This window comes from Hemiscyllium ocellatum, chromosome 15, assembly GCF_020745735.1.
Source record: "Hemiscyllium ocellatum isolate sHemOce1 chromosome 15, sHemOce1.pat.X.cur, whole genome shotgun sequence".
Classification (NCBI taxonomy): domain Eukaryota; kingdom Metazoa; phylum Chordata; class Chondrichthyes; order Orectolobiformes; family Hemiscylliidae; genus Hemiscyllium; species Hemiscyllium ocellatum.
In genome coordinates, this window is record NC_083415.1 from 24,928,119 (window position 1) to 24,952,058 (window position 23,940).

The following is a 23,940-nucleotide window of genomic DNA, read 5'->3' on the forward strand; positions in this document are numbered from 1 at the left end:
ACCCGAAAATGTCAATGACCTGTCTAAACTGCAGAGGAAGTTCTGAAGGTGTGCTAAGAAGTAATTTAGGCTGAGTTGCAATAACATAATAAAAACTAAAGTAAAATGTTTGATGGTGAGGAGAGGGTGCTTTGACGTAATAAAAATAAAAATGATTTGATTGAGAATCGAAAGGAGAGCGACTTTTTCAATATTTCTATAGGAGTACTGAGCCTGTAAAAAGTATCTGTTCTTTTTTAACAGGGCTGCCGAATTTCTTTGTCTTTCAGATTTGAGAAGTACATTTGACAATGAAGCACTTGTATTTCTGAATAAGAAACCCACAAAAAATTCTTTGGCATTTATCTGTGGCGACGTCATGGATTCCAGAGTTACGAGTTTGCAGGAAACCCCTTAGTTCGGCTCGGGATAGCTGCCAAGGTGGTCAAGGCAACGGACTAAACAGGAGGAAACATAAAGGGAATCCCGTTATTTTACTGGAGCGAAACTATAAACACTCTGATCCTTGGGAAGGAAGTGGCGTTTTCCCTCTGTAGTGAGTAAGAACTGGGACAGGAGAAAGTCAGTGCAGCGCATGGGAAGCTCGGACTCTGGCTGCACAGTCAGATCGCTCCTATCCTGCCTTCCCCACAACACAGAGTCTGAATCCGCAACCCTGCGATGTGCATTGAAATTCCAGTTTAGAATACTGATGTTAACCGGTCTGCCTGCAAATGTTCAGAGGAGCTGCTTGCAGAGTGGTGCCTTATCACATCATGAGGTCTATGGATCAAGGTATGGATTTACTTCTGGAACTCTTTGCTATTCACAACGTGTTGAAGCGTAGACTTTCTAGTGATTTTAATACTGCAATGTATTAATGATGTTACTGAGAGAAATTACGGGTGGGGGGTGTCTAAAAACAATGATGTGTCTTATTGCTTTGAGTGGCGATGAAATACCGAACAGGGTGAGAGTTTTCGACACACCGAATTTCTTAAACAATTTGAGGCACTGTGTTCTAGAATTGAAAATAAAACGTATGTTGCACTTTTAAAACTTATTTTTGTGCTAGCAAACTATACAAAGTACAGCAGGAGGAATTCTCGCTAATATCTTAATAATTGTCACTTTAATGATGCATCTGGACATTTTTGGAAACATCTGTAAGGAGTTCCAGATGTGCAGCCCCCGCCAGTGGTGCTGACGCGAGGCTCCTTGCTGCAGACGGCTCCCCTCCAGCTAAAACCGCATAAAAAGAGAGCTAAAGGCAGCAGCTTTCGTGAAATTGAGTAAATAAATATAAACTGCATCACAACATTGCAAACAAAACACATGGGTGTCCGTAACGAATAGTGTTAGCTGTTTCCATGACTCCGCGGTTTCTACAGTGGTGACTCAGGAGCAAAGTTTCCACGCGCAGTCTCCAATGTTTTTTTTATCAGGGTGTATTTTGGGATTAGTTTTATTTGGGATAGAGTTCTATGTGGCTGGGTGAGTAAGACAGTCTCACATTTCCCCTCAGTTATACTACAGCTCCCTGTTGCCTGCACACACATTCACTTATTCAACCTTTTCATCGTGGTGGGTGGTAGTTACCATAACTTTTGCCTCATCCAATCCCAACTCCTTTTGGTTTCAGTCTTTCATTCTCCATGTCTCTCTTATTCTCCACCCCCACCCAGCACTCACCCTGACTCACTCCAACCCTTTCTGTCTCTCTTGCTGTACCCATCTCTTTCTCTGTTTCAGTTTATCCAACTTTAACCCTTGCTCTCTGTCTTTTAGTCTCTCTCACTAACTCATACACAATATCTGCCTGTCCCCTGCTCTCTCCCTCTGTCTCGCTCACTATGATGGCCATGTTTTAACCCCTTCTATCTGTCTCTGAGACACATAATCTGACTTTGAGTTTCTCACTCTATACACATATATTCTCAATTTCTCTCTCTGACAAAACCCTACAAGGATGCACGCTCAAGTCTGCCCCAGTGACTTTCACACACATGCACTCTGGATGCTCTCACTCACTCCACTCACATTCTTGCTGCCCCTCAGTCTGTCATTAGATTCTCACACTTTCTCTGATTTTGCCTCTCAATGATTCTAAAACTTTATCACAGTGTCTTTCTCTCTCATTCTGACTCATACTTTCTCAAGCTCCCTATTTCTCATAACTTGACTTGCACACAGCCTCTTTGTCCTTCTCTCCCAATCTCACTTTGACTTGCACTCAGACTCTGACTCAGTCTTTCTTCCTCTGAGTCTCACACACACTTTCTTCTTCTCAAACTTTCTCTGGCTCCCCCGCCATTTTTTTTCCCAACTTTGGTCATCTCTACATTTCCCCTCCCCAACAATGGTTTAACCCTTTACATTCTGTTACCATTCCATCTTTGGCATATTTTTGCAGCATCATTTGCACCTTTAAAGTTTCTTTTTGATTTCTGCATGGGTCTTCAAAAAACAACTGAAATTACATGTTGAAAATAATCTATCACATTTTTTGGGATATATAAACTCCAATAAGTATGCTAATACTGTTTCTACTTTGAGTTTTGACTATTTAGAATAGGAGGTGGAGAGAATGGAGATGTTGGTGATTCATCAACATAAAGACACTATTGTAGCTATTTAACCAATGTACTTCTGCTATAAATTTTTTTTAAAATATGTATTTTAAGTTATTTGTTACCTGATAGTTACCAATGTAATTGAAATAAAAGTGTGATTATTAAAGTAATATATGCACTTTTCGTTTTTAGCAACTATTAGTCCAACAAGGTAATAGTAATTTTCTTCCATGTGTTTCTGTCTTCACCATTTCTGAGATTCCAAACTTGTGGAACAATAGGTTTGCAATAGAATGCCAAGTGGTTATTCTTGTGTAATCCCAGATAGTGAATGTTAGCATTCAGCACCATCACACAATGCCTGATCTTGCATCAATGCATCTTCCAGATGCACTGAAATATCCATCCCAGCCTCCTTCAGAGGATCCTGCCATCAGTATCTGGCCCAGACAGATGCCAGTCTTCAGCAAATTCGATTCACATCTGGTAATATCAAAGAATGGCTGTGGGTACTGGATCTGCAAAGGCTATGGGGCCTGAACATAATAGAGCTGAAGACATATGTTGTAGATCCTGCCACACCCCTAGCCAAGCTGTTCCAGTGCAGCTACAAAACTAGTATCCACCCGACCATGTGAACAGTTGCCCAGGAATGTCCTATACACAAAAACCAGGAAGAATCCAACTCCGCCAATAATCATACCATCAGTCTATTGTTGATCAGCAGTAAAGAGATCAAAGGGATTATCAGCAGTGCTGTTGAGCAGCATCTGCTTAGCTATAACCTGCTCACTGGCAGTTTGGGTTCCACCAAGGTATCTCAGCTCCTGACCCCATAACAGCCATGGTTCATATATGGATGACAGAGCTGAATTTGAGAGGTGAGGTGAGAGTTACTCCCATTATATTTAAAAGAGTGTGGCATCAAGAAGCTCGAGCAAAACCTGAGTCAATAGGAATTAGGGTGAAATGTTCTTCTGTTTGAAATCATACCATTTTCCCCTCCATCATGGCACAAAGGAAGATGATTGTTGGAAGCCAGTCATCTCAGATTCAGGGCAACTCTGGAAGAGTTCCTCAGGGACGTGTTGTAGGGCTAGCTATCTTTAATTGGTCAATAACTTTCCCTCTCCATTTTAAGGTTAGAAGTAGGGATGTTCACTGATGAAAGTACAATGTTCAGCACCACTTGTAACTCCTCAGTAACTGAAGCAGTCTTTATCTAAATGCGGCAACATCATTTTTGGGCTGAGAACTGGCAAGTATCATGCATGTCACACAAGTGTCAGGTAACATTGATCTGCAAAACATAAAATTAACCATCACTACTTGACATTCAATAACTTTACCAATTCTGCATCCCCCATTATTAGCATTTTGGAGTTACCATTGACCGGAAAATGAACTTTCACCCTTCCATCCCACCAACCTCTGGATACATCACATCATTCTCCACTATTTCCACCACCTACAAATGGACCCCACTACCGGGGATATTTTTCCCTCCTTACCACTATCCGCTTTCTGTAAAGACCGTTCCCTCTACGAGTACCTCATTAGATCCACACTCCTCCAACAACCCACCCTCCCCTCCTAGCACCTTCCCCTTCCACCGCAGGAATTCCAAAACCTGCACCCACATCTCCCCCCTCACCTCCGTCCAAGGCTACAAAGGAGCTTTCCACATCCATCAAAGTTTCACCTGCACCTCCACACATGTCATTTACTATACCCGTTTCTCCCAATGCGGTCTCCTCTACACTGGGGAAACAGGACGCTTCCTCGCAGAGCACTTCAGGGAACATCTCCGGGACACCCACACCAACCAACCCCACCGCCCTGTGACCGAACATTTCAGCTTCCCCTCCTACTCTGCTGAAAACATGCAGGTCCTGGGCCTCCTCCACCGCCACTCCCTCACCACTCAACGCATGGAAAAAGAACACCTCATCCTTCGTGTCGGGAACCCCCAACCCCATGGCATCAATGTGGATTTCACCAGTTTCCCCATTTTCCCTCCCCCGATCTTATCCCAGTTCCAACCTCCCAGCTCAGCACCGCCCTCATGACCCATCCTACCCGTCCATCACCCTTCCCACCAATCCACTCCACCGTCCCCTCGGACCTATCACCATTATCCCCACCACCGTCCACCTATCGCACACTCAGTTACCTTCCCCCACCAGCCCTACCCCCACCCCAATTTTATGTCTCCACTCCCGAGGCTCCCAGCCTCATTCCTGATGAAGGGCTTTTGCCTGAAATGTCAATTTTCCTGCTCCTCGGATGCCGTCTGACTTGTTGTGCTTTTCCAGCACCACACCCTGGACTCTAATCTCCAGCATCTGCAGTCCTCACTTTCTCCGAGAAAATGAACCGGACTATCCATATAAATACAGTGCTGCAAGAGCAGGTGAGAGGTTCGGAATGCAAGCAAAATACTGGAGAAACTCAGCAGGTCTGGCAACACTTTGTGGAGAGAGAAACAGAGTTAACATTTTAAGTCTGATATGACTCAAAATATTAACTCTGTTTCTCCTCAGATGCTGGCAGATGTTTGAGTTTGTCCAACATTTTATGTTTTTATTTCAGATTTCCAACATCCTTCGGATTATGCTTTTTATCCGTCTTGGAATTCTGCAAAGAGTAATTCACCTCCTGACTCCCAAAACCCTATCCATCATTCACAAGTCAGAAGTGTGATGGATACTGTCCGACTATCTGGATGGGTGCAGTTCCAATAATATTCGAGAAGCTTGACACCATCCATGATGAAGTAGCCAGCTTGACTGGCACCCCATTTACAATCATACATTGTTAATTGGATACGTTCCTTTATTGTTGAGGCATAGAGTTTAAGAGCAAGGAGATGATGCTGGAACTATATAAAAGGTTGATTAAGCTACAGCTAGAGTGTAAGTGCATTTCTGGAAACTACATTATAGGAGGGAAGTGATTGCACTGGAGAGGATTCAGAGATTTATCAGGATGTTACCTGGGCTGGAGAATTAGGTTGTTTTCCTTGGAACAGAGGAGGGACAAGATTAAGATACATAAAACTTGAAGGGCATGGATAGGATAGAGAGGAAGGAGCTTTTTCTCTTTTAAGTCAATCCTGTGATATTTTGTAGTAACCACCCTTTTCTCATGCTCAGCTTTACTAAAAGGGTCATGATGGCAGAGGTAATCAAATTTCATTATTGCAGACTTATTAAAATACAGCACCCACTGGAAGTAATACTGGATGGTTGTTAAACAAGAAGGGCTTTAGTGAGACTATGCACTTGCATGTCCCAATTACAGCCAGAACATTGGCAGCATAATTGAGGAAACTTCAATTCAGATACTTTCCAGCAAGTATTAGTGACTAACAGTTAGAAAAGAAAAATTGGCCAGTTTTAACCTTCCCCTGGCCTGGTGTGTTACACTAATTCTTGCTCTCCCTCCCAATCCTTCACCCTAATGGGATTAATTCATTCAGAGAAGGACAGACTAATGGCAAAGGGTTTCTAATTAGAGCAACATTTCAGTGACAACAGAAGTCTGCAAGGGGAGTCAGGGTGGCAGTGAAGATATTGGATTCCTCTTTTGCTCAGCTCTCAATCTGAGCCACTGAGTGGGGTTTTGGGAAACTTTGAGCATCTCTTTGTAGAAGGAAAGTTTAAGTGAAGTTGCTTTTGGATATTTCATGTTGATTCCTGGTTCCTGACCTCAGGTCTGTGAGTCGACACTGGGATATTCATACCAAGTGCACCCTCCTGCCAAGGGGGGAAGAGACGGAATAAAATAGGGCAAAACTAAAGCTGAAAATTGCTCAATAAATTAGTTTATGTTCAAAATGATGGGATGGATTTTCTGAGGAGAGAAGATCTTGCACAGATTGCCACTCTGTCCCTTCATTATGAAAGAAGCGAGCTCTGCAATTCTGAGAGGCATTTCTGTTCAGGTCTCCCTCTAAAGTGCAGAGCCATACTTCCATTCAGACAGTTTTCTCATAATGTAAAGTCATCTGATGAAAGTAAACCAGGCCCCTTTTTCCACAGCAGAAATTCTGAATTGCTGCAATCTGAAATTTGAATGTCCAGGCAGTCATTTTGACAGATGCTTTCAAGCCATAATTAAGTAATGTAAGTATGTTGAAAGGTTGATTGAAGGGTAGGGGGAACAGGGTGACAGGTGGGAGAGGTGCCAGCTAAATAAGTTCTACTTGTGAAGAGGATAATGTACCAGGAGTAGGATGATCGATGTTGACGGAATGGCATACTCGTTGAATAGCGTGCCAGGTATGTAGGGTGTCAACTGGTTATGGTGCAAGCTGAGAAACAGTATGGTGCCATGGATAGGATTCCACATGAGTAAAGAGAATGTACCAGGGATAGGAAGCCAGATGAGTACTGGGATAGATGCTAGATAAGTTGGGTGCCAACTGGGGAAGGGTGCTTTCCCTGGCAGAATAGGGGTTACTATGCTTAGTGTATAGAATGTCAAGTGGGTAGAGGATAGGCAAGTTTGTCATGTGCCAGGGCTCAATGTGGTAATGTATGTGATGCAGTGTTTTGTGGAGGTCAGGGTGGGTGAGAGAAATTGGACCTGTTGACATCAGGGAGGGCTGGAAAGGGACCAGCAGGAGGGAGAATGGTATTGGGATTGGAGGTGGGGCATGGTTGGTAAGGGCAAAGGGGAACAAGGTTCCGATGGAGCAGTTGTTGTTTCCTGTTTAGATGTCAGCTCGGAGTTTTGGGGATTAAGTCCAGGAGAAATATAATTGGGGATGTGTGAGGTAAGTCTGGGATCAGTTGACTAGTTACTGAAGTGTTAAACTATGTAAGTAATAGTCTGACTTTTTCCTGAGTAACTATTTGGCTTAATCACATCCGAACCCTCCGAAATCTCCAATTTAACTGGAGAATTTCAGAGGGTTCCAGGCATAGAGGAATTGGCCAGTGGAAAATTCAATCATTTGAAGTGTGCTCAGATGGCGATTTGACAAGGCTCCATGCACAACTCACACTGGAATAACCACTGTCAGGACATTTTGAAAATTTCAGGCCATATATATATTAAACTCTAAACCTAAGGAGCCATGACACTTCCAGAGAGTCTGCAAATGGCTCCATACATCCACATTGTTTCTAATCAAATAGACAGGCAATAAAACATACGTCATTGGCATTTGAGTGTAAGATGATGCATGTGTCTCTCACAACAATAGATAATAGGTGCAGGAGTAGGCCATTCTGCCCTTCGAGCCTGCACCACCATTCAATATGATCATGGCTGATCATCCTTAATCAATATCCTGTTCCTGCCTTATCTTCATAACCCTTGATTCCACTATCCATGAGAGCTCTATCCAACCCTTTCTTAAATGAATCCAGAGTCTGGGCCTCCACTGCCCTCTGGGGCAGAGCATTCCACACAGCCACCACTCTCTGGGTGAAGAAGTTTCTCCTCATCTCTGTCCTAAATGGTCTACCCCATATTTTTAAGCTGTGTCTTCTGGTTCAGCACTCACCCATCAGCAGAAACATGTTTCCTGCCTCCAGTGTGTCCAATCCTTTAATAATCTTATATGTCTCAATCAGATCCCCTCTCAGTCTTCGAAACTCAAGGGTAAACAAGCCCAGTCACTCCAGTCTTTCGGCGTAAGGTAGTCCCGCCATTCCAGGAATTGACCTTGTGAACCTACGCTGCACTCCCTCAATAGCCAGAATGTCTTTCCTCAAATTTGGAGACCAGAACTGCACACAGTACTCCAGGTGTGGTCTCACCAGGGCCCTGTACAGCTGCAGAAGAACCTCTTTGCTTCTATACTCAATCCCTCTTGTTATGAAGGCCAGCATGCTATTAGCCTTCTTCACTACCTGCTGTACCTGCATGCTTACCTTCATTGACTGATGTACAAGAACACCCAGATCTCTCTGTACTGCCCCTTTACCTAAATGGAATCAATTTAGTAGTAATCTGCCTTCCTGTTCTTGCCACCAAAGTGGATAACCATACATTTATCCACATTAAACTGCATCTGCCATGCATCTGACCACTCACCTAACCTGTTCAGGTCACCCTGTAATCTCCTAACATCCTCATCACATTTCACCCTGCCACCCAGCTTAGTATCATCAGCAAATTTGCTAATGTTATTACTAATACCATCTTCTATATCATTAACATATATTGTAAAAAGCTGCGGCCCCAGTACTGATCCCTGCGGTACCCCACTGGTCACTGCCTGCCATTCTGAAATGGAGCCGTTTATCACTTCTCTTTGTTTCCTATCAGCCAACCAACTTTCAATCCAAGTTAGTACTTTGCCCCTAATACCATGCACCCTAATTTTGCTCACTAACCTCCTATGTGGGACTTCATCAAAAGCTTTCTGAAAGTCCTGGATCTCCTTCGTCCATCTTCAGAGTTAAATCCTCAAAAAATTCCAGCAGATTAGTCAAGCATGATTTCCCCTTCATAAATCCATGCTGAGTCTAACCTATCCTGTTACTACGATCCAGATGTGTCGTAATTTCATCCTTTATAATAGACTCCAGCATCTTTCCCACCACTGAGGTCAGACTAACTGGTCTATAATTTCCTGCTTTCTCTCTCCCACCTTTCTTAAAAAGTGGTATAACATTAGTCACCCTCCAATCCACAGGAACTGATCCTGAATCTATTGAACTCTGGAAAATAATCACCAACACATCCACGATATCTCGAGCCACCTCCTTCAGTACCCTGGGATGTAGACCATCAGGCCCCGGGGACTTATCAACCTTCAGACCTAACAGTCTCTCCAACACCAATTCCTGGCAAATATAAATTCCCTTAAGTGCAGGTCCTTCAGCCACTGTTACCTCAGGGAGATTGCTTGTGTCTTCCCCAGTGAACACAGATCTGAAGTAACAATTCAATTCTTCTGCCATTTCTTTGTTCCCCGTAATATATTCCCCTGTTTCTGTCTTCAAGGGCCCAATTTTAGTCTTAACCATTTTTTTGCCTTTCACATACCTAAAAAAGCTTTTACTATCCTCCTTTACATTTTTGGACAGTTTATCTTCGTACCTCATTTTTCTCTGTGTATTTCCTTCTCAGTAATCCTCTGTTGTTCTTTAAAAGCTTCCCAGTCCTCAGTTTTCCCACTTATCTTTGCTATGTTATACTTTTTCTCTTTTAACTTTATATTTTTCTTAACTTCCCTCATCAGCCACGGCATCCCATGCTTCCTCCTAGGATCTTTCTTCCTTTTTGGAATGAACTGATCCTGCATCTTCTGCATTATACACAGAAATATCCGCCATTGTTCCTCCACTGTCATCCCTGCACCATTGAACTTTGGCCAGCTCGTCCCTCATAGCTCCATAGTTCCCTTTATTCAACAGAAATATTGTCACTTCCGATTGTACCTCTCCCTCTCAAATTACAGATTGAAGCTTATTGTATTATAGTCACTACTTCCCAATGGCTCCTTCACTTCTGGTCCCTGATCAATTCTGTTTCGTTACACAATACCAGATCCAGAATTGCCTTCTCCCTGGTAGGCTCCAGCATCAGCTGTTCTAAGAATCCATCTCGGAGGCACTCCACAAAGTCTCTTTCTTGAGGTCCAATACCATCCTGATTCTCCCAGTCTACCTGCATGTCGAAATCCCCATAACAACTGTAGTAACATCTTTGCAACAGGCCAATTTCAGCTCCTGATTACATCCGACATCCAGACTACTGTATGGGGGCCTGTAGATAACTCCCTAGAGGGTCTTTTTACCCTTAGAATTTCTCAGCTCTATCCACACTGACTCTACATCCCCTGATTCTAGGTCTCCCCGTGCAAGGGACTGAATATCATCCTTTATCAACATGGCCACCCCACCTCCTCTGCCCATCAGTCTGTCCTTATGAAAGCATGTGTAGCCTTGAATATTCATTTCCCAGGCCCTGTCCACTTGAAGCCACGTCTCAGTTATCCCCACAATATCGTATCTGCCAATTTCCAAAAGAGCCTCAAGTTCATCCTTCTTATTTCTAATGCTTTGTGCATTCATGTATAGTATTTTTAATTTGTTACTGCCCTCACCCTTCCCATCAACTCCTATTTCACACAGCCTTACAGCATGATCCCTTTTTGAGTTTTCTGCCTCATTGATACAGTTGTCTTTCTTGACTTCCCTTATTCTAACTTTCCCTTCAATTTCCTTTTTAAACATCCAGTTTGTCTCGTCCCCCCCGGCTACTTAGTTTAAACGTAGCTGTGTTGCAGTAGCAAACCTGCCTGCCAGAATGCTGTTCCCTAACCTATTAAGGTGCAAACCGTCTCTCTTATATAATTTATGCTTACCACAAAACATACCCCAGTGATCCGAGAATTTAAATCTTTGCTTCCTGCACCAGTTCCCCAACCACACGTTCAAGTCCATTATCTCCCTGTTTCTGGCCTCACCAGCCCGAGGAATTGGAAGCAAACCGGAGATAACCACCCTGGACATCCTGCTTTTCAGCCTTCTTCCTAGTTCTCCGAGGTCCCGCTGTAATATGTTCCTCCTCTTCTTCCCGACATCATTTGTGCCGACATGTACCACCACCTCTGGCTCTTCACCTTCGTCCTTGAGGATGTCCTGCACTCTGTGATGTCTTTAACCCTGGCACCAGGAAGACAACACACCATCCTTAAGTCCCACCTGCTGCCACAAAAATGCTGGTTAGTTCCTCTCACTATGGAGATCCCTATTACCACGGCTCTGTGCGATGTCCGACTCTTCCGCTCTGCCTCCATGCCAACTTTTGATTGACAGGTCTGGCCGCCTTGCAGACTGGCAGTGTCATCAGTCTCTACTGTTTCCAAAAGATTCAACTTGTTCCTGACAGGTACTTCCCACGGCATCTCTTGCACCTGTCTCCTCCCTGCCTTCCTCATCGTCTGCTCTCTTCTGCTCTCTTCTGGTATGGTCGGTATAATAACCTCGCTGAAGGTCTTGTTCAGAAAGATCTCGTTCTCTTTGATGAGCCTAAGGCCCTCGAGTTCTTTCATCAGCGCTACAATATGCTCTGTCAGTAGCTGAACGTGCACACACTTTCCACACTTATACGAGCCAGACACACCAGAGTCGTTGACCTCCCACATCAAGCACATTGCACACTGAACCAGCTGGGCAGTCATGTCTTCACCCTCTTCCACTGTGGCATAATCACTTCACTCAACCTTCTTGTCAAAGACTCCTGAGCTAAAGCCTCACTCTTCAATCCACAACACATTACCCAACAATCTGATTGGATTTCAGTTATTATAATGAGCTACAATCTATTGCAATGATCTTACTCCACTTCCTTTGAATGGGTTTCACATTTCCTATGAAGCTAAAGGAGCGGCATTGTGTTTTCTACCCCTGCAGAAAGTTTGCAAGCACATTAATTCTCTCTAGCACTCCAGAAAATGGGATTAACAATGTGATGCACTTAATGGACTCAGGTTGTGAATGAACTAACCAGATTTATTTCAGAAATTAAAAAAAGTATGTCACAACATTTTGTACAAAATGACATAGAAATTGCCACTGCATCTCACCGTAATTAATATAGACACAGTCATTTGTTTATAGCATACCCTGGCACTCAATTTGGATTCCATTTCACCGATCCTGATTCTCCTACATTCACAGTTTGGAGCTTCTATAAGCTGCCTGTTTCTATTTTTGGCAGATGTGTGGCAGGACATCCTCATAACTCACTATGTAAAAACATTTTCCCTCATCTCCCACAGTTCTTTGGCCAATGCTTTTTAAATCTGCGTATTGTAATGTATTTGTTGGGTAGTTGGTTATAAAATAAACTAATCGTATACTGCTGCACACTCTCCTGTGAAATGTTGAAATATCCATGACTTACTCCAGACCATTGTTAACTTTGAGGTCTAATTCTGTAATCGAGTGCAGGATGTTTACAGAGTTTGCATATATCAAGAATCCCATAGGATGTACAACATCCATTATATATGTGTAAACAAAGTCTGTGATGTATGTGTCTTTTTAAACAAATTACCTCAAAGCAAGATGACTAGTGCTATACTTCCAACCCTTCACATGTAAGTTTATTAGTGTGTAACCTAAAAAAAGCTCCTTCCCTATAACGGATGAGACTTAAACCTTTTAAACCTGTTATATCTTTAACTTTATCTAGTTTTGAAGAAAGCCATCAATATGAAATATTACATTTATTTCTGTCTCCACAGGTAATCCCAGATTGGTTGCATATTTCCAACATTTTCTGTTTTTATTTCTGCAATGTTTTGCCTTTGTACATATCATCTAGTACCTTATTTAAATAATCACTTGAAAATTGTAAACTTTACCCAGTGAAAGATGCTTAAAATTACATCATTCTGATAAAGTAAATATTGCTGACAAAAGCCTTGCAATGTGGATGGGGATTGTGATTTAAACCTCCTCAGTTTAAATTCCTTTCTATCAGTTGGCCAATAATGACAACCTTAATCACTCTGACTTTCTTTATTCAGACAGATAAATATAACATCTGACACCTTGTATCTACTTTTCAATTCCTACTCCATAAATCTAAATAGTGGGGCTTTAAAGTGAAGCCCACTTCATATTTTCAACACCAGGTTAGATATCAGAGGAAGTGCCCAATCAGCTCATTACTTCTATAAAATGTTTTAAACACTTCTGGGGCAAGTGGAATTTCAACCTAGGCTTCCTGTCCAAAGGTAGGGACACTACCACTGCATCACAAGAGCAATGCTCAATAATATATCTGTCTGCAATTGGATGAAAAACAAACAAACCTCGAAATACAATGTGAAATACAAAGCAAGGATTATCATTCGCTAAACTCCAATCATTCTCTTCTCTGGAATAATTACAAATAATGGGAACTCATTTGTTATGACTACATCTGTAACACAACTGTATCATTTCTTTGGGATCAAATATATAACCACTTTCTTCTGCTTTTGCAAAGAAATGATGAAAGCGTTGATAATATTTACATAGAAATTGCTTGTGGTTCAAATATCGTGCAAGACTATGAGATTACTCTACTATTTTTAAACACCCCAGTAACCTATGGCTTTGTATGCGAATATGAGAGACTGTAATTTTTGGGCTATTGTCACTTTATGATTGCAGCCAATTGGATTCATTATTCTCTTTTGATAATTTGGAAATTGCCCAACTGGTAGAGGTTGTACATTGATGTATAATTTTGTTGTACTCCATTGTTTTCCTGCAACATCAATTTGTTGTTTTGTTACTTTGTACTCCAATCAAAGTAATGTTTCAATTACTAATTTTACTTTTTTATATACCATTCCCTCAATTAACCCTCAGCATCCTTTTTATAATAATGGAAAAAATAGCAGAAAGAAAATATTGGAAAGTTTTAAGTATACTTCAAGAAAAACTTTTGCTGTTGCTTTAACTGGCTGCCACACAAGTAGGGTGAGAAAGTGTTTGTCACCCTTCCTGGTAGTTCTTGGTAGAGATTCTAATATCTCCAGCCTCCTGATAAGCTGATGGAATATTGTATCATAAGTCAAAAAAAAGTTAGATTAGAAGTTAGAAATACGACATCAGCATACATTTGAAACAAGTCATAGAGCTGTAGAGATGCACAGCATGGAAACAGACCCTTCAGTCCAACCTGTCCATGTCAACCAGATATCCCAACCCAATCTAGTCCCACCTGCCAGCACCCAGTTCATATTCCTTCCTATTCATATACCCATCCAAGTGTCTTTTAAATGTTACAATTGTACCAGTCTCCACCATTTCCTCTGGCAGCTCATTCCATACACGTACCATCCTCTGTGTGAAAATGTTTCCCCTTATCTCTCTTTTACATCTTTCCCCTCTCAGCCGAAACCTATGCCCTCTAGTTCTGGACTTGCCCACCCCAGGGAAAAGGCTGTCTATTTATCCTATCCATGCCTCTCATAATTTGTAAACCTCTATAAGGTCACCCCTCAGCCTTCAACGCTCCAGGGAAAACAGCCCCAGCCTGTTCAGCCTCTCCCTATATCTCAAATCCTCCGACCCTGGCAACATCCTTGTAAATCTTTTCTGAATCCTTTCAAGTTTCACAACATCTTTCCGATAGGAAGGAGACCAGAATTGCACGCAATATTCCAATGATGGCCGAATCAATGTCCTGTACAGCTGCAATATGATCTCCCAATTCCTGTACTCAATACTCTGACCAATAAAGGAAAGCATACCAAACACCTTCTTCACTATTCTATCTTACCGCGACTCCACTTTCAAGGAGCTATGAACCTGTACTCCAAGGTCTCTTTGTTCAGCAACATTCCCTAGGACCTTACCATTAAGTGTATAAGTCCTGCTAAGAGCACATTAGCTCTCATTTGACCATATGAATGCTTATTTGAGCATATGTGCTGCTGGCCTTCTGGATATCTTCAGCAACAAGGAAGCTCCATTATAACTGCCACCTACCTTTGACCCATCACACAACTCTCTCCTTTTAGAACCGTTTGGCACTGTTGATTGGATGCTGAGATGGCCTTTACCCTTACATTTCAAAAAGCGGTGCATAAGCACGACAGTTGTGATGTGGGATGTAGGGTTTTGTGTTCCCAAACCCCATTTGTAAATCCAGCTGTAAGTATCTGTCAGTACCCTATTTCATAGGAATGCCAATATAATAATGGGAAATTATATTATCTGCTTTATATTTATTAAGAGCGAAAGATGAAGTTGTACAGTTAGTTATGATAATTTTTTTCTCTTCTAACGCCTATGTGTCTGGTGACATCTAGTGAATATTCTTCATGTTGGGATGTAAGCAAGGCAGTTCAAAGTTGAGATTGCTTCACGATCACATACCGGGTGTTAGAAAATCATAAGGTGAATGCGAAAAAAGGAAGGTCATTTCGCCCATTTAGGTTCATATATCCATTCCTGTTGATTTTTAACTGACTCAAGCATTTTTTATTTCACTGCTTTAATGTCAAGGTTCAGCCTAATGACAGTTCCCTGAACTGCTTCAGAGTTTGAATGTTTCACTTGTGTCTCAGCAATCACAACTGGACATTGTAGTCAAAGTAGTCGGTATGACTAATACATTAAACAGTTTGAGCCTGAATTTCACTGATTCATGCCCTACTGTTTTGGCAATGCAGTTCAGCATTTTATTTGCTTAGTTAATGATTATTCCCCAGTGAGGATATCGAATGCCAAGCTTGCTAAAATCCCTAGACCTCTTTTCAATGTAATCTTTTTGACACCATACATCACGATTGTGTTTGCCCACTATTTGTGACTCTGTAATCAAACCTGTATTCCACAGCATTTATGGGCTGAGGATTGGGAGATAATGCACAGGACCTCAACTACTCCTTGGAATAAACAGCCAGCAGTTGTGAACATGATTGGCACTGGGATGAGATGGCCTGTCAGTGAATAGTTCCTCTTCCAGCCAATGATACAGTTTGGAGATGATGGCCTGGGTCATCCATGGTCTGCATTCTGTTTCCAAGAGCTGCAGATTATGACAGCTAGGCTACCAGATGCAGGGTCTTGTCATTGTCCTCTGCGTTCTGGTGGATTTTATCTGCTGCTTCTCCCTCTGGAGGCTGTGCAGCAGCCTCTGGAGATTTTGTTCTGGCAGAGATTGGTGACAGTGTTGTAATTGATATCTTCTTCAATGCGGTCATTGTATGTTCACCAAAGCCGCATGGAATTTTACAATCATGGGCCGTTGTCTGTGGAGCATTTTGGAAATAGAGCAGCATATTAGTGACACTCCTGATCCCTCACATGAAACATTAGGAAGTGGCATGTTGTGCTTTTACACAGTGTTACTTGGAGGGTTCGCAAAGAGGCCAATGATATTGTACTATTATGGATTTCTGAGCTGCATAACCTTATCCAAGTGTATGGTGCTAATGAAAAGTGCTAATGCACATTGGGAGAGAGAAATTCAGACACTTGTTCACCACAATTTCCCTCTCTCCCAAAACAGAAGCCATCCTGGAACATCACAGTCCATTCATTTCTTACTTCCAGTTATGTATGGGAATGTGGTAGCTTTGAAACATTGGATCCTAATGTCTGGTTTGAAAAATAGTGCACAACTGGCAAAGTCAGGTGAGACATTTAAGTTTGCGTCTGCGTAGCTTTGTGTATCTGTCACGGCAGGGAGTCAATGGACGCAAAGTGTGTAATGGAAATGATTGCCTAATTTTTAATGTTAAAAGATATCAAGAAAATTACCTTTCCATGAAATTCAATTTGGTAGCAGATGGATACTATTGCAGTATCAGTGGATGCAAGGTTAATGACAATTGACCCTAGTAGAGTTTTATATAAAGTATTATACTCTACCCCAAAGTGAAAGATAGGAAATTGCTCTGCCCATTTTGCATTTAGAGTCACAGAGTCATAGAGATGTACAATATGGAAACAGACCTTTCGGTCCAACTAATCCTTGCCGGCCAGATATTCCAACCCAATCCAGTCCCACCTGCCAGCACCCAGCCCATATCCCTCCAAACCCTCTCTACTCATATACCGATCCAAATGCCTTTTAAATGTTGCAATTGTACTAGCCTCCACTTCCTCTGGTAGTTCATTCCATACACGTACCACCCTCTGAGTGAAAAACTTTCCTCTTAACTCTCTTTTATATCTTTCCCCTCTTACTCTAAACCTATGCCCTCTAGTTCTGGACTCCCCCATCCCAGGGTAAAGACTTTGTGTATTTATCCTATCCATGCCCCTCATGATTTTATAAACCTCTATAAGGTCACCCCTCAGCCTGCAATGCTCCAGAGAAAACAAACCTAGTGTATTCAACCTCTCCCTACAGCCCAAATTCTCCAACCCTGGTAACATCCTTGTACATCTTTTCTGAACCCTTTCAAGTTCTACAACATCTTTCCGATAGGAAGGAGACCAGAATTGCACGCAATATTCCAACAGTGGCCGAACCAATGTCATGTACAGCCGCAACATGACCTCCCAACTCCTGTACTCAATACTCTGACCAATAAAGGAAGGCATACCAAACGCCTTCTTCACTATCCCATCTATCTGTGACTCCACTTTCAAGGAGCTATGAACCTGCACTCCCAGGTCTTTTTGTTCAGCAACACTTCCCTGGACCTTACCATTAAGAGTATAAGTCCTGCGAGGAATTGCTTTCCCAAAATGCAGCACTTTGCATTTATCTAAATTTAACCCCATCTACCACTTCTCAGCCCATTGGCCCATCTGATCAAGATCCCATTGTTATCTGAGGTAACCTTCTTCGCTGTCTACTACATCTCCAATTTCCTCTGATGCTCACATCCAAATCATTTATATCCATGAAAAAAAGGTAGTGGACCAGCACCAATCCTTGTGGCACTCTACTGGTCACAGGCCTCCAGTCTGAAAAACAATTCTCTACCACCACACACTGTCTTCTACCTTTGAGCCAGTTCTGTAGCCAAATGGCAGTTCTCCCTGTATTCCATGAGATATAATCTTGCTAACCAGTCTCCCACTGGGAACCTTGTTGAATGCCTTACTGAAGTCCATATAGATCAGATCTGCCACCCTGCCCATTCAATCCTCTTTGTGACTTCTTCAAAAAACTCAATCAATTTGTGAGACACGGTTTCCCATGCACAAAGCCATGCTGACTACCCCAATCAATCCTTGCCTTTCCAAATACATGTACATCCTGTCCCTCAGGATTCCCTGCAACAACTTGCCCACCACCGATGTCCGGCTCACTGATCTATAGTTCCCTGGCTTGTCCTTACCACCCTTCTTAAACAGTGGCACCACGTTAGCCAACCTCGAGTGTTCCGGCACCTCACCTGTGACTACTGATGATACAAATATCTCAATAAGAGGTGCATCAATCACTTCTCTAGCTTCCCACAAAGTTCTAGGGTACACTTGATCAGGTCCTGGGGATTTATGCACTTTTATGTGTTTCAAGACATCCAGTATTTCTTCCTCTGTAATATGGGCATTTTTCAAGATGTCACCATCTATTTCCCTACATTCTATATCTTCTATGTCCTTTTCCACAGTAAACACTGATGGAAAATACTCATTTAGTATCTCCCCCATCTCTTGCGGCTGCACGCAAAGGCTACCTTGCTGATCTTTGAGGGGCCCTATTCTCTCCCTAGTTACCCTTTTGTCCTTAATGTATATGTAAAAATGCATTGGATTCTCCTTAACTCTATTTGCCAAAGCTATCTCATGTCCCCTTTTTGCCCTTCTGATTTCCCTCTTAAGTATACTCCTACTGCCTTTATACTCTTCTAAGGATTCACTCGATCTATCCTGTCTATACCTTACATATGCTTCCTTTTTCTTAACGAAACCCTCAATTTCTTTAATCATCCAGCATTCCTTATACCTACCAACCTTTTCCTTTCAACCTATCAGGAATATACTGTCTTTGGACTCTCGTTATCTAATTTCTGAAGACTTCCCAAATTCCAGCCATCTGTTTACCTACGAACATCTGCCCCCAGTCAGCTTTTGAAAGTTCTTGCCTGATACCATCAAAATTGGCCTTTCTCTAATTTAGAACTTCAACTTTTAGATCTGGCCTATCCTTTCCCATCACTATTTTAAATCTAATAGAATTATGGTCGCTGGCCCCAAAATGCTCCCCCACTGACACCTCAGTCACCTGCCCTGCCTTATTTCCCAAGAGTAGGTCAAGTTTTGCACCTTCTCTAGTGGATACACCATAGGACTTTGTCTCCGTTGTTACATTTGGGGTTTGGTCAGAAGATGACCAGTTTTCAACTTTGTACTCTTGTGAGTGATTTTCACCTCTGTTGACGAGAAGGATAATACCCCCCATCCACCATATTTCCTTTTGTGCTCCTGTCCCTGCATTCCTGATGACCTTTAAGGCTTCCCCATTTTTATTCAGACTCATTGTATAACAGTTCAAGCTCCCCATAAACCTACTGAGCCCACTGCATTGAGAGTTGCCATGTCCTTGTTGGCCCAACGTTCTTTTCATAGAGTCAAGCAGCACAGAAACTTTCGGTCCAACCGATCCATGCCAAACATAATCCCCAACTAAACTAGTCTCACCTGCCTGCTCATGCCCTATATCCCTCCAAAGCTTTCCTGTTCAAGTATCTATCCAAATGTCTTTTAAACATTGCAATTGTACCCACATCCACCACTTCCGCAGGAAGTTCATTCCATATGTGAACCACCCTCTGTAAAAAAAAATGCATTGTCTTTTTAAAATCTCTCTCCTCCCACTTTAAAAATGTGACCCCTCCCCCACTCCCAGTCTTGAAATTCCCTATCTTAGGGAAAAGATAACTACCATCAACTCTATTTATTCTCTCATTATTTTATAAATTTCTATCAGGTCGCCTCTGCAGTGCTCCAGTGATAAAAAGTCCAGCCTATCTAGCCTTTCTTTACAACTTAAACCTTCCATACCAGGCAACTTTTCACCTTATATGATGACATGGCATTTTGGTAATTGTACAATCACCACGGTCCTTCCGAAAAGCTACTCTCTGATGAGACAATGAGATAAGGGTGTGTGCTTGTGTGGGTGTAGGTGTGTGTAGATGTGTTGTTGACACCAGAGTGATTGTTACTTCATAAACCCTTCTCCTGCAGCTTTCTGTACACCCTATGCACTCTGAAAACCCAGCCTTCTACACCAAATAACTGCTTTTCACTATTATCACTCTTGAAGTGTTACAATCCAACGAACCCCAACGTCAGACTTCAGCTTCCGATTTTTCCCAGGACTTTATAGATTCCTTCATGAAAGTCCTGGATTTTAATACCGGAACCACTACACCTGACCATGGTCCACTCGCTGGACTGACTGAGGAGTGGCAGCCCTGAATGAGGATGGCCCAGCCTCCAGACTGGTGTCTTCAAGGTACCCTGACTGATATAACTGTGATCTCTGGACTAGTTGCACTTGACCTCCAGGACTGATCATGGCCCAGTTTCAGAGCTGCAAGACACTGATCCCCAGAATGTGGTTGGACCAAGCACCTGACTGATTGTAGGCAACATCATGGATTGTAATCAGATGAGTTCCTTGACTGTGGCATCTCTTGAATGGCCACAGCCCTCCTTTTTCTCACAAAGGACATGATGATTTGGTCGAAGCACATGCAGTTGTTGCAGATATATTATCAATGTAGCCCAATGCTATACAGCAATATGTGCACCCCCTTTAGTGCTCTGGACAGTGACAAGCTGCGTGTCTGTCGCTCTGCCACTAAGCAGCAATGCAAGTCACAGAGGCTGGTAACTCTTCAGTCCTAAGTAAAAGCTATGTGCTTAAAAAAACTATATGAGCGCCTGAGGCTGGCAACTTCCAAGTAAGCACCATGTGAGCAAATGCTAAAACTGTTAAGATAAAAGCTATAAGATGCACATGAATCTCTGTGACCAAGGCAATAGGCAAAAGTACGCAAAGCATAAATAACTCTGTGTGTCAAAGTGAAGTTGCAAAGAGCTGAAGGGGTGTGGGAGTTGATGTGAAGCAGCCATGATGATGTGGTAGGATAGTGACAGCCGCTTGTATAGTTGAAGGGTGGAAAAACTTAGTGTCGATGGTATGTGCTGGGAAAAACTGGATGAAGGCCGGAGAAGCAAACGGTGAGCTGCTGCAGCCAGGAAACTGTTTGACTTTCAAGCACTAATTCATGACATCAGAGAAGGAGGGTAGCTAACAGAAATGAGGTGAGATCAGTCTATAATCACATGCAAAACATGGAAATAAAGAAGTCACCTCTCATTAGTAAAATTCAAAACTTGCCCTTTAAACCTTAAGGTAAAAATTGGAAATTTTGTTTTCAAAAGCAAGAGTTTGATTTTTTTCATTGCTGCTGTATTTTCCCAATTTTTTGCCATTGTCCACACCATTCAAAGAAACGGACAATTCCACCCTATGTATTGTTTCACACTTACACGTGATGGTGGCCAATAGTAATCTGTTATTTGTTTGACAAGCTTCATTTAATATTGAGATTATTTACGCAGGATGACAAGGTACGCTGAAATGACAGATGCTGTTGACACCAAAGTAAACCCACAACTAATTGCCATTCCTGACGTCAAATTTTGAAAAAGAGTAATATGGTAATCTTATGATTTGAAAAAAATTAAACTATTTGAATGATAGTGTAACAATTCACGATGTAAGCAGAAGCACTGAATTGAACCTTTCCATGATATCCAGTAGGTGCTGTACAGTTGATAGGCTTTTCAAATGATCATAATTCAGAAATGATCAATTAATTTTTTTTCTGTTGTTTGAGGTGTGGGTTGTGTGGAGATTTGAACTAGAATTCTAGAAATGCAGTGAGAATGTCTTGTTAACATCCAGCATTTCTCTTCAATCTGTACATGCGGTCTTTTATAATTGATGAATAACTAATAATTGTATAAATGCAAAGCTTAGTTCATTAAAATTTAACTCTGAGTGTGGTAACTGTTGTTATATAGATAAATATGTACACATCTGTACCAGATAAGTACTAAAAAAAACACAAAGTACCTTACTGATCAGTAATTTCAGGAATATTTGTCATCATCTATAAATTAGTCTTAATCTTACTTCAATATATGGTGCACATGAGAGAAAAACACCCGGAACATTTAAATGAAATTTGAGGGTAGTTTTCAGAGGTTTTGCACACACATTGTCAAAATCAACTAAAAACTTTATCTAACCAATAAACCTCAAAGATGTCCCTCATGAGCAATACAGTGAATTTCCTCTAATTATGAAGATTAGTAGAAAAATATTTTTTCAACATTATGATGTCTGCAAAATTATGGGGAATTCTATGCAGCAAATAACAAATAACACTGAAACCAGACTGAAAGTAAGCTTATTTCCCATATTTCATTCATCAGTTAGTCTTAAATTGAATTCATTATAACATCAGAACTCTGATGAAACTAACATTTATCCTCTGACATAAAAGGTAAAATGACACAACGAATCTTAATACTGTGCATGCACTGATGGCTTCTGACCAATTGCTGAACATTTTGTATCTGGCTTAAAGGCTCTTCTGGGTTCACCAGTGCCAAGCCTTCCCATATAACCACCATGCACCAAATTTAGGATGGTGTCTGTTTCATGGAACCATGGTATAACAATTTTGAGATCTTAAGTTGATTCTATCTCTCGAACTGTATGTTCACCTGCACTGTTCTGATTGACAGACTGGAAGTCCCTTTAGTGAGAGAAAGAACGATGTAAGCTGTTTTATTTTACAGAAGGTAGGTGAACATGCAAAGTAACAGACACAATCTCAATTCCTTCACTATTGCTACTACTCTATGTGGATGTGAGTAGCTGGTGTGAAGGTGTAGCAAACAAAAGCAGAAAGAAAGAAATGAAAACTGCTTACAAAATATTCAGAATTTAATTAGATATTGTTCAGGTTTTTATTTTGAGTTTAGTGAAGAGTCCTGTTTATTCAGAAATTCTAAACTGCTTTAATTAGGATATTATTTTATTGTTTTATGTAAAATGGAGATTCTTGGCTGATCATATCCCCACAGTATGGATGTTAGTCTCTTTAGGTAATACAATTGGAAGCAGAACTCTGATAAACCATGCTACATTCTCACTTACAATATACTTGAATCTGGTCTCTTAACTCAATATGCAGTAAGAGGTTTTCACTTCGTGTTTGATCCCAGCTCATGTTATTACTGGATAAGTCAGATTCCAAACTGAAATCTGACTTGATCATGTTTTGTTTTTATTTTGGTTCAAATAAAATGGTCTCTCACTGAAACATAAGCACATAAAGTTGCAGATTTGGATTTAACAATAAAGCAGGAGTTAATTCTGCAAAGGAAATGAAGGTAATATAAAATAAATTAAACTATTTACTGGTCACATGTTTAAAGATTGTGAAACACACTATAAAAATGTATCACCATTAACCCCAATAGAATCCCACTACAGCACTCAGCCACTGGCGAGAGTGCCCTTCTCTATCCTGCACAGGGTTTGACTTCGCTTTGGTTTCAATTCCTGGTAGTCAGAATCTGGTACCTTCTTCCTTTTTCATCATATGCCTAAACCTAAACCTTTCTTTTGATTTACATCACTTTATCAGTGTTTAGCCAAATATTCCTGGTCTTGAACTTAAATTAAACTTCTTACACTGAAGTGTTGCTCATAATTATTTTTAGCTATCCTAAAGTACCTTCGCCCTTTTTCAGGATCAACACCCAGCTCCAGCTAAGAACCACGTAGAACTTCCTAAACTGAAATTAGAAAAAGGCTTTTCATTTCCAAACCTAGGAGAATTATCCACAAATACCAAAAAGCAAATTCCCAAATCTTCTATCAGAAAGGAAAATGCATAGCCCTGATTACTTGGTTCATT

The 23,940-nt window shown here is 41.5% G+C and overlaps 1 protein-coding gene across 2 annotated transcripts in view; it reads left to right on the plus strand.

Annotated features, from left to right (window-relative positions):
• The first annotated feature begins 611 nt into the window (after positions 1-611).
• Positions 612-23,940, plus strand: part of nfatc2a (nuclear factor of activated T cells 2a) — a 163,396-nt gene continuing 140,067 nt past the window's right edge. For both annotated transcript variants that reach the window (XM_060836001.1, XM_060836002.1), the window contains exon 1: positions 612-774. In XM_060836001.1, coding sequence (XP_060691984.1) covers positions 714-774 — 61 coding nt within the window. In that variant the 5' untranslated portion in view covers positions 612-713. The remainder of the gene's footprint in view (positions 775-23,940) is intronic.